General features: G+C 38.0%; 1 protein-coding gene across 1 annotated transcript in view; it reads left to right on the top strand.

Moving 5' to 3' along the window:
* Positions 1-12,851, top strand: part of CCDC148 (coiled-coil domain containing 148) — a 231,019-nt gene that overhangs the window by 143,455 nt on the left and 74,713 nt on the right. The window contains exon 11 of the mRNA XM_034654599.1: positions 10,131-10,271. Within this exon, the coding sequence (XP_034510490.1) occupies positions 10,131-10,271 (141 nt within the window). The remainder of the gene's footprint in view (positions 1-10,130; positions 10,272-12,851) is intronic.

Genomic DNA, 12,851 nt, shown 5'->3' with positions numbered 1-12,851 from the left:
TTCCAATATTAAGTGGAGCAATTTAGTTTCTAAAGGTTGATGCTGACTTGCTCAAAAGTCTTTTCCCCAGTATTTCATATATACGTGTGTTGCTTGACATCTTAACCCATTGGCTTTTGATTGCTGAACTTCCATTTGTTTCATGATCCTTCAGTATGTTTGTCCCATTTAAAAACCTACCATAGCCTCTCATGACAGTTTTTACTTAGGTGGATTTAATATAAACTTAACCAGCTAAAAAAACAAAAAAAAAATAAAAAAATAAAAAACCTCCCATAATCTTTTCTTCTCTGGGGAACAGGAGAAACATCATTTAGACTTGCAAATACAAGGAGGGGTAAATTGGCTAAATTGGTGGATAAAATGGGTTGCCTTGGTTTTATTGGTCTGGTTATTGTTGTTGTTGTTACTATTATTTTAGTATACTTGCCTTTGGAAACAGAAATCTTCTCCAATTATAGATATTTGCTTATGCATTGGCTTCTTTAAATCCTATGACATCACATATGTAATGGATATTTAATGATAATTCCCATAAGATAGTCTTAAATCAAAAGGTGAGAAGAGCAGTTTTAAACCCAAACTTCTTTCCACTGAAATTTATAAAACTAGTCTTAGTACTCAGAAAGGCTAAGTGTATGCTACTTTTCTTTCCATTAGCTCAATGTGCCTCAAATCTCCCTTTATACTATCTGAGAACCTTGAGACTACAGTATTTTATTATATAAAACTCTTTGGACATACATTATACTTTATGGCTTATTTATTTTTACAGAATTTTTAGCATGGAAAAATTTAAACATATATGAGTCTATTACCACTCAATGTCAACAATTATCAACTCATTAGTCAAATTTGTCTCATCTGTACTGTTACCTATGACCATTGGGTAATAGTGAGCAAATCCCCAGACATCATACCATTTGATCTGTTAGTATTTCAGTATTTATCTGAAAATTTAAAAAGACTTTTTAAAAAAGCATAACTAGGGGCACTTGGGTAGCTCAGTCAGTTGAGTGTCTGACTCTTGATTTCAGCTCAGGTCATGATCTCGGGGTGGTGGGGTTGGGCCCTCCATAAGACTCTTAGCTCAGCAAGGAGTCTGTTTCTTTCCTTCTCCCTCTGCCTTTACTCCTCTCCCCCCTCTCTAAAATAAATGGATAAATCTTTTTAACAATAATAAATAAAAATTAAAAGTATAACTATATTATAATCATACCTAAAAACTTCAACAATATTTCCTTAATAGTATCAAATCAATATTGAAATATTTTTGTTTTATAATTTTTACATTTAGTTTATTCAAATTAAAACCAAATATAGTCTACATGCTGCATTTGATTGATATGTTTCTTAAATCTGCTTCTCCGTAGTTCTCCTTCCTTTTTTCTTATAATTTGTTAGTCTTTTAAAGTTTTTCAAATTTCAGTTTTGTTGATTGCATCCCCATACAATTGTTTAGTATATTTCTCCATTAGCTGAATTTTCTGTAACCTAATAGATAGGTCTAGAGATTTGATGATGCTCATTTTTATTTTTTGGCAAGAATACTTCATAGGAATAATGTATATTTCCATCAGGAGGCCAAAATATCTGCTTGTTTCTCTGTGATGTTAACATTGTTCAGTGTGTTCAGTTGTTGCCAGCCTGATTCTTCCATTATAAAGTTTCCCATCTGCTATTAACATGAAGTGTTTAGTAGCCACTGATGATCACAAACAAGGATTTATTATTTCATTGAGTGTTACAAAATAGTATATTCTAATACTTTTATTTCTTTCTCATTCATTAGGTTTTGTTTAAAAAGGTTTGTTTTGGTAAATTAAATAGAAGGTAATTATTGGGCATCTATGATGTGCTAATACTCTGCTGGACAGTGTAAGAGGAAGACAAAATACATATGTGTCATGGACCCTCCTGTAAATAAAAATTAAACATTATGCTCAAAATAATTAGAGAATAGCTATGGTATGGTAAGTGAAATAAGAAAAGAGAAATGATCATGGGTTGAAGAATGTTTCATGGAAAAAGTGGGACATGTACTGGGCCAAGGAGCAATCTATAAAATGGGGGGGGGGGAATGGAGAATGTTCCATGGTTTGGACCAAACTATGAGGCTAAGAACAAGAATGCCACATACGGAAAGGCAAAGGAAAAAAATCTATGTAGAGATTATGCGTTAGTTAAAATGGGGCATTGATTGTAAGAAAACTAAATTACTTAGGTCCTATTGGGATAAATTGGCAACACCCCATGAACTCTGGCATTTTTCTCAATACATTTGGCAGATAGACTTTGAGTGAAATAGGAAACTACAGCAAAGGGCCTAGGGAAATTCAGTACTTTAGAGATTGATTTGTCATAAGTAAAACTCATTTGATCTTAAGAAATATAAGATTGCCCAAGTCAGATGTAAAATATAAAGAGTTAGTCATTTTGATAGGTGTACACAGCTAAATACAAACTACAGAGATACTTGTGCTTCCACAGAACAAACCAGGATGTTTGAAAAAAGAGGCAGGTGCACAGGGCTTGTAAAGCTGTGGCAAAGTTAAAGATGTTGAGTTTAATTTAGAAAATATTGTGTTTTGGGTACACATGCAAATAGTAAGGGCCTTAAGCATTTCTTAGGATAGAATTGTAGATATAAAGAGACAAAGCTGATATTATACACACAGAAATGATAGGTTAACTCATAGGAGACACACATAACAAGCACAGAGGGGCTGAGTTCATAGAAAAACGATAGCAATAGGAGCACCTGGGTGGCTTGGTCAGTTAAGCATTATACTCATGATCTCAGGGTCATGAGATTGAGCCCCATGTTGGGCTCCATGCTCAGCATGGAGTCTGCTCGAGATTGTCTCCCTCGGCCCCTCCCCTCCACTCACACTCTCTAGCTTTCTTAAAAAAAAAAAAAAAAAAGAAGATGGCAGTAGAGTTGAGGGTGGAGGGTGGACAGAACAGGAAAAGAAGAGAGTAGTAGTGTCCATTGGTGGAGAAGTAGAGAGAACAATGTTGTGGGCCAAGAAGGAAAGAGCTTTAAACGGGAAGAGATGGTCAACAGGGTCAACGTGATGTACCACAATCACTAACAACACTTGACAGGATGCTTGATTTTAATACAGTATGTTACAGATAGAAGATGGTTTATAGGAAGGAACGGTTTGGGAGTAGGAGATCAGGATGGAAGACATGTGATCTTATTCTAGGAATGGGCTTCCAAAAAAGAAGGTAAATATAACGGCCAGGACAAACAGCAGATAGGGAAGCCTAGGTATATCTGAAAACCAAGAGTCTGAATTTCCTTGGTTATTGGTTTTTTTTAAGATTTATTTGTTTATTTTAGAGAAAGAGAGCACATGTGAGCAGAGGGAGGGGCAGAGGATGGGGGCTTAAAGCAGACTCCCTGCTAAGCATGGAGCCACACTCAGGACTCTATCTCACAACCCTGAGACCATGACCCGAGCTGAAATCAAGAGTTGGGCACTTAACCAACTGAGCCACCCAGGCACCCCTCCTTGGTTATTTTGATAAATAGGGGAAAGTAAATTTTTAAAAAACAAACTTTGAATAATGAAAATGCAAAAAGAGCTTAACTATTTAGTCACTTTAATTCATTATATTTTAGACATTTTATTTATTCTATTATCATTTTATGTATTACCATAATGAGTCATCATATAAGATACAAGGTATTAAATTGGAAATGCTAGTTTACCATAATGAGTCATGCTTTTATCAAACATAAGATATGAGGTACTAAATTGGAAATGCTAGTTCCTTCATTTTCTGAAAAGAATTCTGCACAATTCTCCATCTTCCTTCTTTCTGCTTTCTTTGTTTTCTTAGTGTATGTGGAACATGTAAATATTTGTTTCTGTTTTGTTCATTTCATTGGCTTGCTGCCTACAAAGACAACACATATTTATTGTAAAAATGTCACTCAGCACAGAAAGGTTTAAAGAATAAATTTTTTGAATTTCATGAAATGATGCTATTCAGAGATAACCAGTATTATTATTTTGGTTAATCTCCTTTTAAGTCTTTTTCTATCTATAATAGATGATATTTTATGTTAAGGAGATCATACCATTAATGTAGTTTTGCACCTGCTTTTTTGCATCTAATAATATGTTGTAGACATTTTTTATGTCAATGAATATAGGTATAGACTATTCTTTTTCAATGGCAGTCATTACATGAATATATCATAATTAATTTAAGCCACCTCCTGTTGCCAGACATTTAAACTCTAGTTTTTCTGTTTAAGCCGCACTACAGTGAACACTCCTGTGGATACATTTTTGTGGACTTATCCAGTTGATTGTCTTCTTTGAATAACTTCCCCAAAATGCAGTTGTGGGTCAAAGTCTATGCATATTTTATGTTGTGATACATATTTATTTACATATTGCCCAGTGTCCTTTAGAAGTGCAGTATCAATTATGCTTCTACCAATAAAACCAATTTGTACCCAGAAAGTTCTTCTAAATGTCTTAAAATATTTTTTTTTCATCTTCATTCAGGCTCATTTTTCTCACTTATAAAATAAGAAGGATGAAATCTAGCAGTGGTTCTTAAACTTTTTATGATCTTAGGATCATTTGAGAATTTTTGAAAATTGTTGATCAGAAACTGGAAATGTTGTTTCAGAAAAACACACCTGTGCAAAAACAGAGAAATTTTTACATACTATTTATGAGAATTCATAGATTCTTTGAAGTCAATTCATAGACTCTTTAGGATCTCAGTCCATCAATCTAAGTGAAGAATCCCTAAATGAGATGACTTCAAAGTTGCTTTCTCTCTCTTTTTTAAATTTTTTATTATGTTACATTAGTCACCATACAGTATTAGTTCTTAATGTAGTGTTCCATGATTCATTGTTTGCATATAGNCTGGGTTCTCTATTCTGTTCCATTGGTCTATGTGTCTGTTTTTTTGGCAATACCATGCTGTCTTTGTGATCAAAGCTTTTTAGTATAGCTTGAAATCAGGCAGCATGTTGCCCGCAGCTTTGTTTTTCCTTTTCAACATTTCCTTGGTGATTCGGGGTCTTTTCTGGTTCCACACAAATTTTAGGGTTGTTTGTTCCAGCTCTTTGAAAAATGTCAATGGTATTTTGATAGGGATGGCATTGAAAGTGTAGATTTCTCTGGGTAGGATAGACATTTTAACTATGTTTATTCTTCCAATCCATGAGCATGGAATGTTTTCCCATCTTTTTCTGCCTTCTTCACTGTCTTTCAACAGTGTTCTGTAGCTTCTAGAATATAGATCCTTTACCTTTCTGGTTAAGTTAATTCCAAGATATCGTATGATTTTTTTGGTGCTATTGTAAATGGAGTCAATTCCCTAATTTCTTTTTCTTCAGTCTCATTGTTCATGTATAGAAATGCAACTGATTTCTGAGCATTGATTTTGTATCCTGCCACATTATTGAAATGTTCTATGAGTTCTAGTAATTTGGGGGTGGAGTCTTTTGGGTTTTCCATATAGAGTATCATGTCATCTGCGAAGAGAGAGAGTTTGACTTCTTCTTTGCTGATTTGAACACCTTATATTCCTTTTTGTTGTCTGATTGCTGTTGCAAGGTTTTCTAGTACTATGTTGAACAATAATGGCAAGAGTGGGCATCCTTGTCATGTTCCTGATCTTAAGGGAAAGGCTTTCAGCTTTTCCACATTGACAATGATATTCGCTGTAGGCTTTTCATAGACGGTTTTTATGAAATTGAGGAATGTACCCTCTATCCCTACACTCTGAAGGGTTTTAATCAGGAAAGGATGCTGTATTTTGTCAAATGCTTTTTCTGCATCAATTGAAAGGATCATATGGTTCTTGTCTCTTTTCTTGTTAATGTGATCTATCACACTGATCCATTTGCGAATGTTGAACCACTCTTGCATCCCAGGGATGAATCCCACTTGGTCTTTATGGATAATCCTTCTTGTTGAGAATTTTGGCGTCCATATTCATCAGGGATATCAGTCTGTAATTCTCCTTTTTGATGGGGTCTTTTCCTGGTTTGGGGATCAAGGTAATACTGGCCTCATAGAATGAGTTTGGTAGCTTTCCTTCTGTTTCAATGTTTTGAAACATCTTCAGGAGAATAGGTATTATTTCTTCTTTGAATGTTTGGTAGAATTCCCTGGGGAATCCGTCAGGCCCTGGACCTTTGTTTTTGTGGAGGTTTTTGATCACTGCTTCAATCTCTTCATAATTAATTGGTCTGTTTAAATAATCAATTTCTTCCTGTTGCAGACTTGGTTGTTTATAGGTTTCCAGGAAGTCATCCATTTGTTCCAGGTTGTTTAATTTATTGGCATATACTTGTTGATAATAGTTTCTAATGATTGTTTCTATTACCTTGGTGTTGGTCGTGATCTCTCCCCCTTCGTTCATAATTTATTAATTTGGATCCTTTCTCTATTCTTTTGAATAAGTCTGGCCAGGGGCTTATCAATTTATGCTTTTATGGAACCAGCTTCTAGTTTTGTTGATCTGCTCTACTGTGCTCCTGGTTTCTAATTCATTGATCTCTGCTCTAATCTTGCCTTCTTGTGTGTGGGTTAGGCCTGTTCTTCTGTTCCAGCTCCAGCTTCTTAAGGTGAGAATATAAAAACTGCATTTTAGATTTTTCTGTTCTTTTGAGTGAGGCTTGGATGGCTATGTATTTTCCCCTTAGGACTACCTTTGCAGTTTCCCATAGCTTTTGGACCAATATGTTTTCATTCTCATTAGTTTCCATAAATTGCTTAAGTTCTTCTTTAATTCCCTGGTTTACCCATCATTCTTGAGCAGGATGGTTCTTAGTTTCCAAGTGTTTGAGTTTCTTCCAAATGTTTCCTTGTGATTGAGCTCCAGTTTCAAAGCATTGTGGTCTGAGAATATGCAGGGAATAATCTCAGTCTTTGGTATTGGTTGAGACCTGTTTTGTGACCCAGTATATGGTCTATTCTGAAGAAAGTTCCATGCGCATTTGGAAAGAATGAGTATTCTGTTGTTCTGGGGTGTAGTGTTCTGTATGTATCTATGAGGTCCATTTGGTCCAGTATGTCATTCAAAGCTCTTGTTTCTTTGTTGATTTCATGCTTAGGTGATCTGTCTATTGCTGGGAGTGGAGTGTTGAGGTCCCCTACTATTAACGTTTTATTACCTATATGTCTCTATATTCTGGTTAAGAGTTGGCTTGTGTATCTCGCTGCTCCCCTGTTGGGGGCATAGATATTTATAATTGTCATATCCACTTGTTGGATACATCCTTTAAGAATAATATAGTGTCCTTCTGTATCTCTAACTACAGTCTTTAGTTTAAAATCGAATCTGTCTGATATAAGAATTGGTACCCCAGCTTTCTTTTGAGGTCTGTTGGTATAAAAAATGGTTCTCCATCCCTTCACTTTCAGTCTGATGTGTCTTTAGGTTCAAAATGAGTCTCTTGTAGGGGCACCTGGGTGGCACAGTCGTTAAGCATCTGCCTTCGGCTCAGGGCGTGATCCCGGCATTGTGGGATCGAGCCCCGCATCAGGTTCCTCTGCTATGAGCCTCCTTCTTCCTCTCCCACTCCCCCTGCTTGTGTTCCCTCTCTTGCTGGGTGTCTCTATCTCTATCAACTAAATAAATAAAATCTTTAAAAAAAAAAATGAGTCTCTTGTAGACAGCATATGGATGGGTCATGTCTTTTTATCCAGTCCGCAACCCTGTGTCATTTTATGGGAGCATTTAGGCCATTCACATTGAGAGTGATTATTGAGAGATATGATTTTAATGATATCATGTTGCCTGTGAAGTCCTTGTTTCTATAGATTGTAAATTTCTGTTCTGTGTCACTCTTGGGGTATTTTTACTTTTATAGAACCACCTTTAATATTTCTTGTAGGGCTGGCTTGGTAGTCACATATTCTTTCTGTTTCTACCAGTCTTGGAAGATCCTTGTCTCTCCATCCATTCTGAATTACAGCCTGCTGGATAAAGGATTATTGGCTGCATGTTCTTCTAACTTAGTGCTCTGAATATGTCTTGCCAGCTTTTTCTGGCTTGCCAGGTCTCTGTAGACAGGTCTGACATTATTCTGATGTTCCTCCCTCTGTAGGTGAGGATTCTCTTCCTCCTCACCGCTTTCAAGATTTTATCCTTGGATCCAGGATTTGCGAATTGTACTATTATGTGACGTGGTGTTGGTCTGTTCTCATTGATCTTGGGAGGGGTCCTCTCTGCCTCTTGGACACGAATGCTTGTTTCCTTTGCCAGATTAGGGAAGTTCTCAGCTATAGTTTGTTGAAATATCTCTTCTAGGCCTCTCTCTTTCTCCACCCCCTCGTGGATGCTAATGATGGTGATATTGGAACTATTCATTGAGTCGGTAATCTCGCATAATCTACATTCTTGAGATTGGATTTTTTGAGCCAAGTTCCCATTTTTTCCTTCTTTTCCATCATCCCATCTTCTAACTCACTAATTTGTTTTTCTGCCTCACTTACCCTGGCCATCAGAGCATCCAGTTTAGACTGCATTTGATTCACAGCATTTTTAATTTCTGCCAGATTTTCTCTCATTTCCGCCCTTAGAGATTCTATATTCTCGTTAATATTTTCGTTAATATTTTTTTCAAGCCTACACATCATCTTGACCAGTATTACTCTGAACACCATTTCTGACAATTTGGTTATATCCATATCCATTAGTTCTGTGGCAGAGGCCACAGTCTCTCTTTCTTTCCTTTGTTGGGGGTTCCTCCTCCTTGTCATTCTTTTTTTTCTTTTTAAGATTTTATTTATTTATTTGACAGAGATAGAGACAGCCAGCGATAGAGGGAACACAAGCAGGGGGAGTGGGAGAGGAAGAAGCAGGCTCATAGCGGAGGAGCCTGACGTGGGGCTCGATCCCATAACGCCGGGATCACGCCCTGAGCCGAAGGCAGACGCTTAACCGCTGTGCCACCGAGGCGCCCCCTCCTTGTCATTCTAATAAGGAGTGATTGCAGGGATGTACAGAGCCCAAATTATTGACCAGGACCCAGGCAATGTGCAGTTGTTTTACAGGGACCTTAGGGATGTGGGTTTCTTGATTTTTCAGCCTGCCTTCTGGGGGAGGGGACTGCCGTGCTGATACTCAGGCAACCCTGTTGGGTAGAGTTGCCCCATCCCCTGTGGGGGTATGGGGATGGGCACAATGCGAACCAGTATTTCCATGCTTTTGTTCTTGGCGGCTTTCCCTGGCAGTTTTCTGTGACTCTTCTGAGAGTCAGAGCAGCAGTGGCCAAATCCGCCTCTGTCTCAGAACAGAGAGATCACAGTCTGCTCTCCACTGAGCTCTCCTGGCCACTTTAACTCTGTTTCTGTCAGTGCTGCTAAAAACCTTGCAGTGTCCCAGGTTGTGTGCCCCACAGCCACTCTCCCAGTCCTTGCTCCCAGGGTCGTCACGTCTCTGTCCTTTGTGCTTCTAACACCACCAGCCACCCCAGTTCCCACGTGCACTCCCGAGCTCCCTGTTTCAGTGTGGTTCGTGCGTGCTCCAGCGCACCGGTTTTCAGTCTGGTTGTGCTGCACTTCGGAGCTCCGGTTTTTAGTCTGGTCGCACACTTGCTCCCAGCTCCCGGTCTCAGTCTACTTTTTTGGGGGCTACCAGTCCACGAGTCCAGCCCACTCTCCAGTGCAGGAGACTACAGCTTCCTGGCGCCTGAACGGCTCCCTCCCCCTTCTGTTTATCTTCTGATATCTGTGTACAGATTCATGGTTTCCTGCTCCGCACCTCAATACTCAGCGCTGGAGATGTTCATTTGTAGAGATTCAGATGTATCTTCCTGCGTCTCAGGCTAATTTCGTGGGTGTTCAGGATGATCTGGTAGATATCCAGCTCAATTAGGGGACTGGCTGATAAAAGGTCCACTACTCCTCTGCCATCTTTTTTTCTCTCCTCTGCTTTCTGTTTTTAACACTAATACATATACACACACACACATCTTACATACATGTCGTTCACATGTCACACACTCGTGCACACAGAATTTTAATGTGTGTTTTGGAAAAACTTTGATACCTGCTTGATATAGAACCTAGTCTTATTGTGTCTGTAAAATCACTTGACTGGATATAGTTATTGGAATGAATTTCCATTTATTTCAGGTTCTTCAATGGAGAGCCCACCAGGAAGAGGTAGCAACACTTGAAATGGAAATTTCTGCCAGAAGAAGAGAAAAGGAGAAGGAGAAAGAGAAGCTATGGAAGGAGAAGGAATTATTACAAAGAGCAGAGAAGAAAAAGAAGGTATGAAATCTGCTATTGCTTTGAATGTGTGAATGAATGTTTAGTTGTCTGATTGAGCTTTGACTGATCTTGGTGTTTGTCATGGAATCATCATAGGCAGTTCTTAGGAAGATTCATAAGGTTCTAGAGGAGTCTTACTTCAGTTCATTTAAGCTTCAAAGATTTGTGGACATGGAGGAGAATCCAGTTAATTGACCTTCATAAGCATGGGTACTTGTGATTAGAAGAAATGTGGTAGGTAAATAAAAGATAGAGTTTATGACTTGTTAAGTCTTGTACTAAGTAGGGACATGCAAAGACAAGAGGATACCAGGGTAACATTTTGGTTGATTGCGGTATAACAACCAACTGTCAAAAGAGGTCTTTGCTGGTAAAATACATTGTACCGGGGTCAGAGCAATTCATGCAATACTAGAAGGCCCTTTGAAGAATTTACTTCTAGACTTATTATTTATTAGTGTGTTTGTTTTTCATTTGCTGACACAAATTCATCACTCTACTTTTGAACAAACATTTGCTTCCCAGTTTTCAAAAAATTAATCACAACACTTATTAACAACTTCAAAATGATTGCTGATATTCTGTGGAAGAAAAAAAATGAATCTAAGACAGGATTTTAAAAATATATCTGGGATATTTATTTAGATATTTTTGTTTATCTTATCATTTTTTGTGGTATAAACAAACACATTAGTACACATCACCTAGCATTGAACTGTTAATGTTTTTTATTCTTTTTCAGATTTATTTTATTTTACAGATAGAGTTGAAGTCCTCTCTTGAGGATGTGCTCAGTACCATTTTCCTTCTTACCTCCCCAAAGTCAGTCTTGATCATAAATTTTATTATTATCTTTTCAGGCCATCAATGGCTTTTAAATCTTTTTTTTAAAAAAAGATTTTATTTATTGACTTGACAGAGAGAGAGAGTGAGAGAGTACAAGCAGGGGAAGTGACAGAGGGCGAGGGAGAAGCAGGCTCCCCACTGAGCAGGGAGCCTGATGTGGGGCTTGATCCCAGGACCCTGGGATCATGATCTGAGCTGAAGGCAGATGCTTAACTGACTAAGCCACCCAGGCACCCTGCTCTTAACATCTTTTAATATGTAGTTTGCAATTTTTAAATTTTTTCGTGAATACTTTCAGACTGTCTCCTTCTGCAGCATGTACTTCTTCATTTAACTTTACATATTTGAGATATAGCTAATATTAATAAACAGAGATGGAGTTCACCCCTTTACACTGCTATATACTGTTTCATAGAGAATGAGGCTGCCACTCATCCCTTCTCTTAGTGGTTGACATTTACGTTTCTAAAGTTTTGTTCTTGCAACTGTGCTGGGGCAGCCACCTTGTACATGTTGACTGGGGCATGTGTGCACAGCTCTCTCCACAGTATACCAAGGAGGAGAATTACTGTGTGGTAGGATTTGTATGCTTTCAATTTTATAAGTTGTTGTTTGGGGTTTTTTTTAGTTTATAAGGTATTATAAATCTTCTTTTTGACTTTTGCCAATCTGATGAATGTGAACAGTATCTCAGTGTTTTAAATTAGATTCTCCCAATCACTTGTGAAATTGAAAAATTTCCTAATGTTTATTGGGCAATTTTCTTCCTCTGTGATTTGCTTATTAGTACTTTATGTTTGTCTATTGTCTTTATTAATCTGTAGAAGTTCTTTATAAATTCTGGATACTATTTCTTTTTGTCAGTTATATCTTCTGTCATCGGGCATCCACCTTTAAATTTGGCCTGTAGTGTCTACAGTTTCATGGAAATTAAAATGATCCAGTAATCCAAGTTATTAAACTCTTTGTGAACTGTGCTTTCCTTTATGAACCATGACGTGATAGTGAGAGCATCTTTACAGAGAGTTTTTGTTTGCTCCTGCTTAGGGCCCTATACATTTTACTGGCCCAGGACCAGGGCATGTATTAACTCTGAGATTTGGGACCTGCACTGTGAGCTTGCAGAGGGTGCTGACTTAGCACTCACGCATAGCACCCGCCTCAGTTCTGCTGGTAACCCTTTTCCTCCTCTGATCCCAAGCAGAAAGTTAGCTCCCTTATCACTTTTCTGGGGAGTGGTCCTAGTCTATCTCGTTCCCATTTTGTGTATGGACAAGTCCTACAGAACTTCTTGCTCTTTTTAGGTGGCATGATTCCAGCTCCCATGTACACAAGTCTTGAATCTAATATTAAAGACCCAACCACCAGCTCCTCAGGCCTGTCTCAGGCCTAGTTCTGTCCAAGTGCCCTTTGACTTTGGCTCCCGCTTACTGCTCTGACGTTGAGTTCCATTTTTATCTTTGGCACTGGGGAGTTTTGTGTGTTTGTGTGCAGTTGTGTTATAGTTTGTCCAAAATTTCTGTTTAAGGTAGGAAAGGAGATTTCTATGTCAACTCAAACAAACTGACCGAAATTCTGTCTACCTTTATATATACTATGAATCCATACTCTCTTTGTTCTATTTTTATGCTGGAGACAAATTTTAGTTCTTTAGTGTTTAACAGCAGTTTCCCAGAAACCCTCCTATGGTTTCTCAAGTCAGAGGCTCCCCCTGACTTGAGACTGATTGCTTTG

The sequence above is a fragment of the Ailuropoda melanoleuca genome, chromosome 2, assembly GCF_002007445.2.
Source record: "Ailuropoda melanoleuca isolate Jingjing chromosome 2, ASM200744v2, whole genome shotgun sequence".
NCBI lineage: Eukaryota > Metazoa > Chordata > Mammalia > Carnivora > Ursidae > Ailuropoda > Ailuropoda melanoleuca.
The sequence above is the reverse complement of the archived record's forward strand: the minus strand, read 5'-3'. Positions and strand labels throughout refer to the sequence as shown.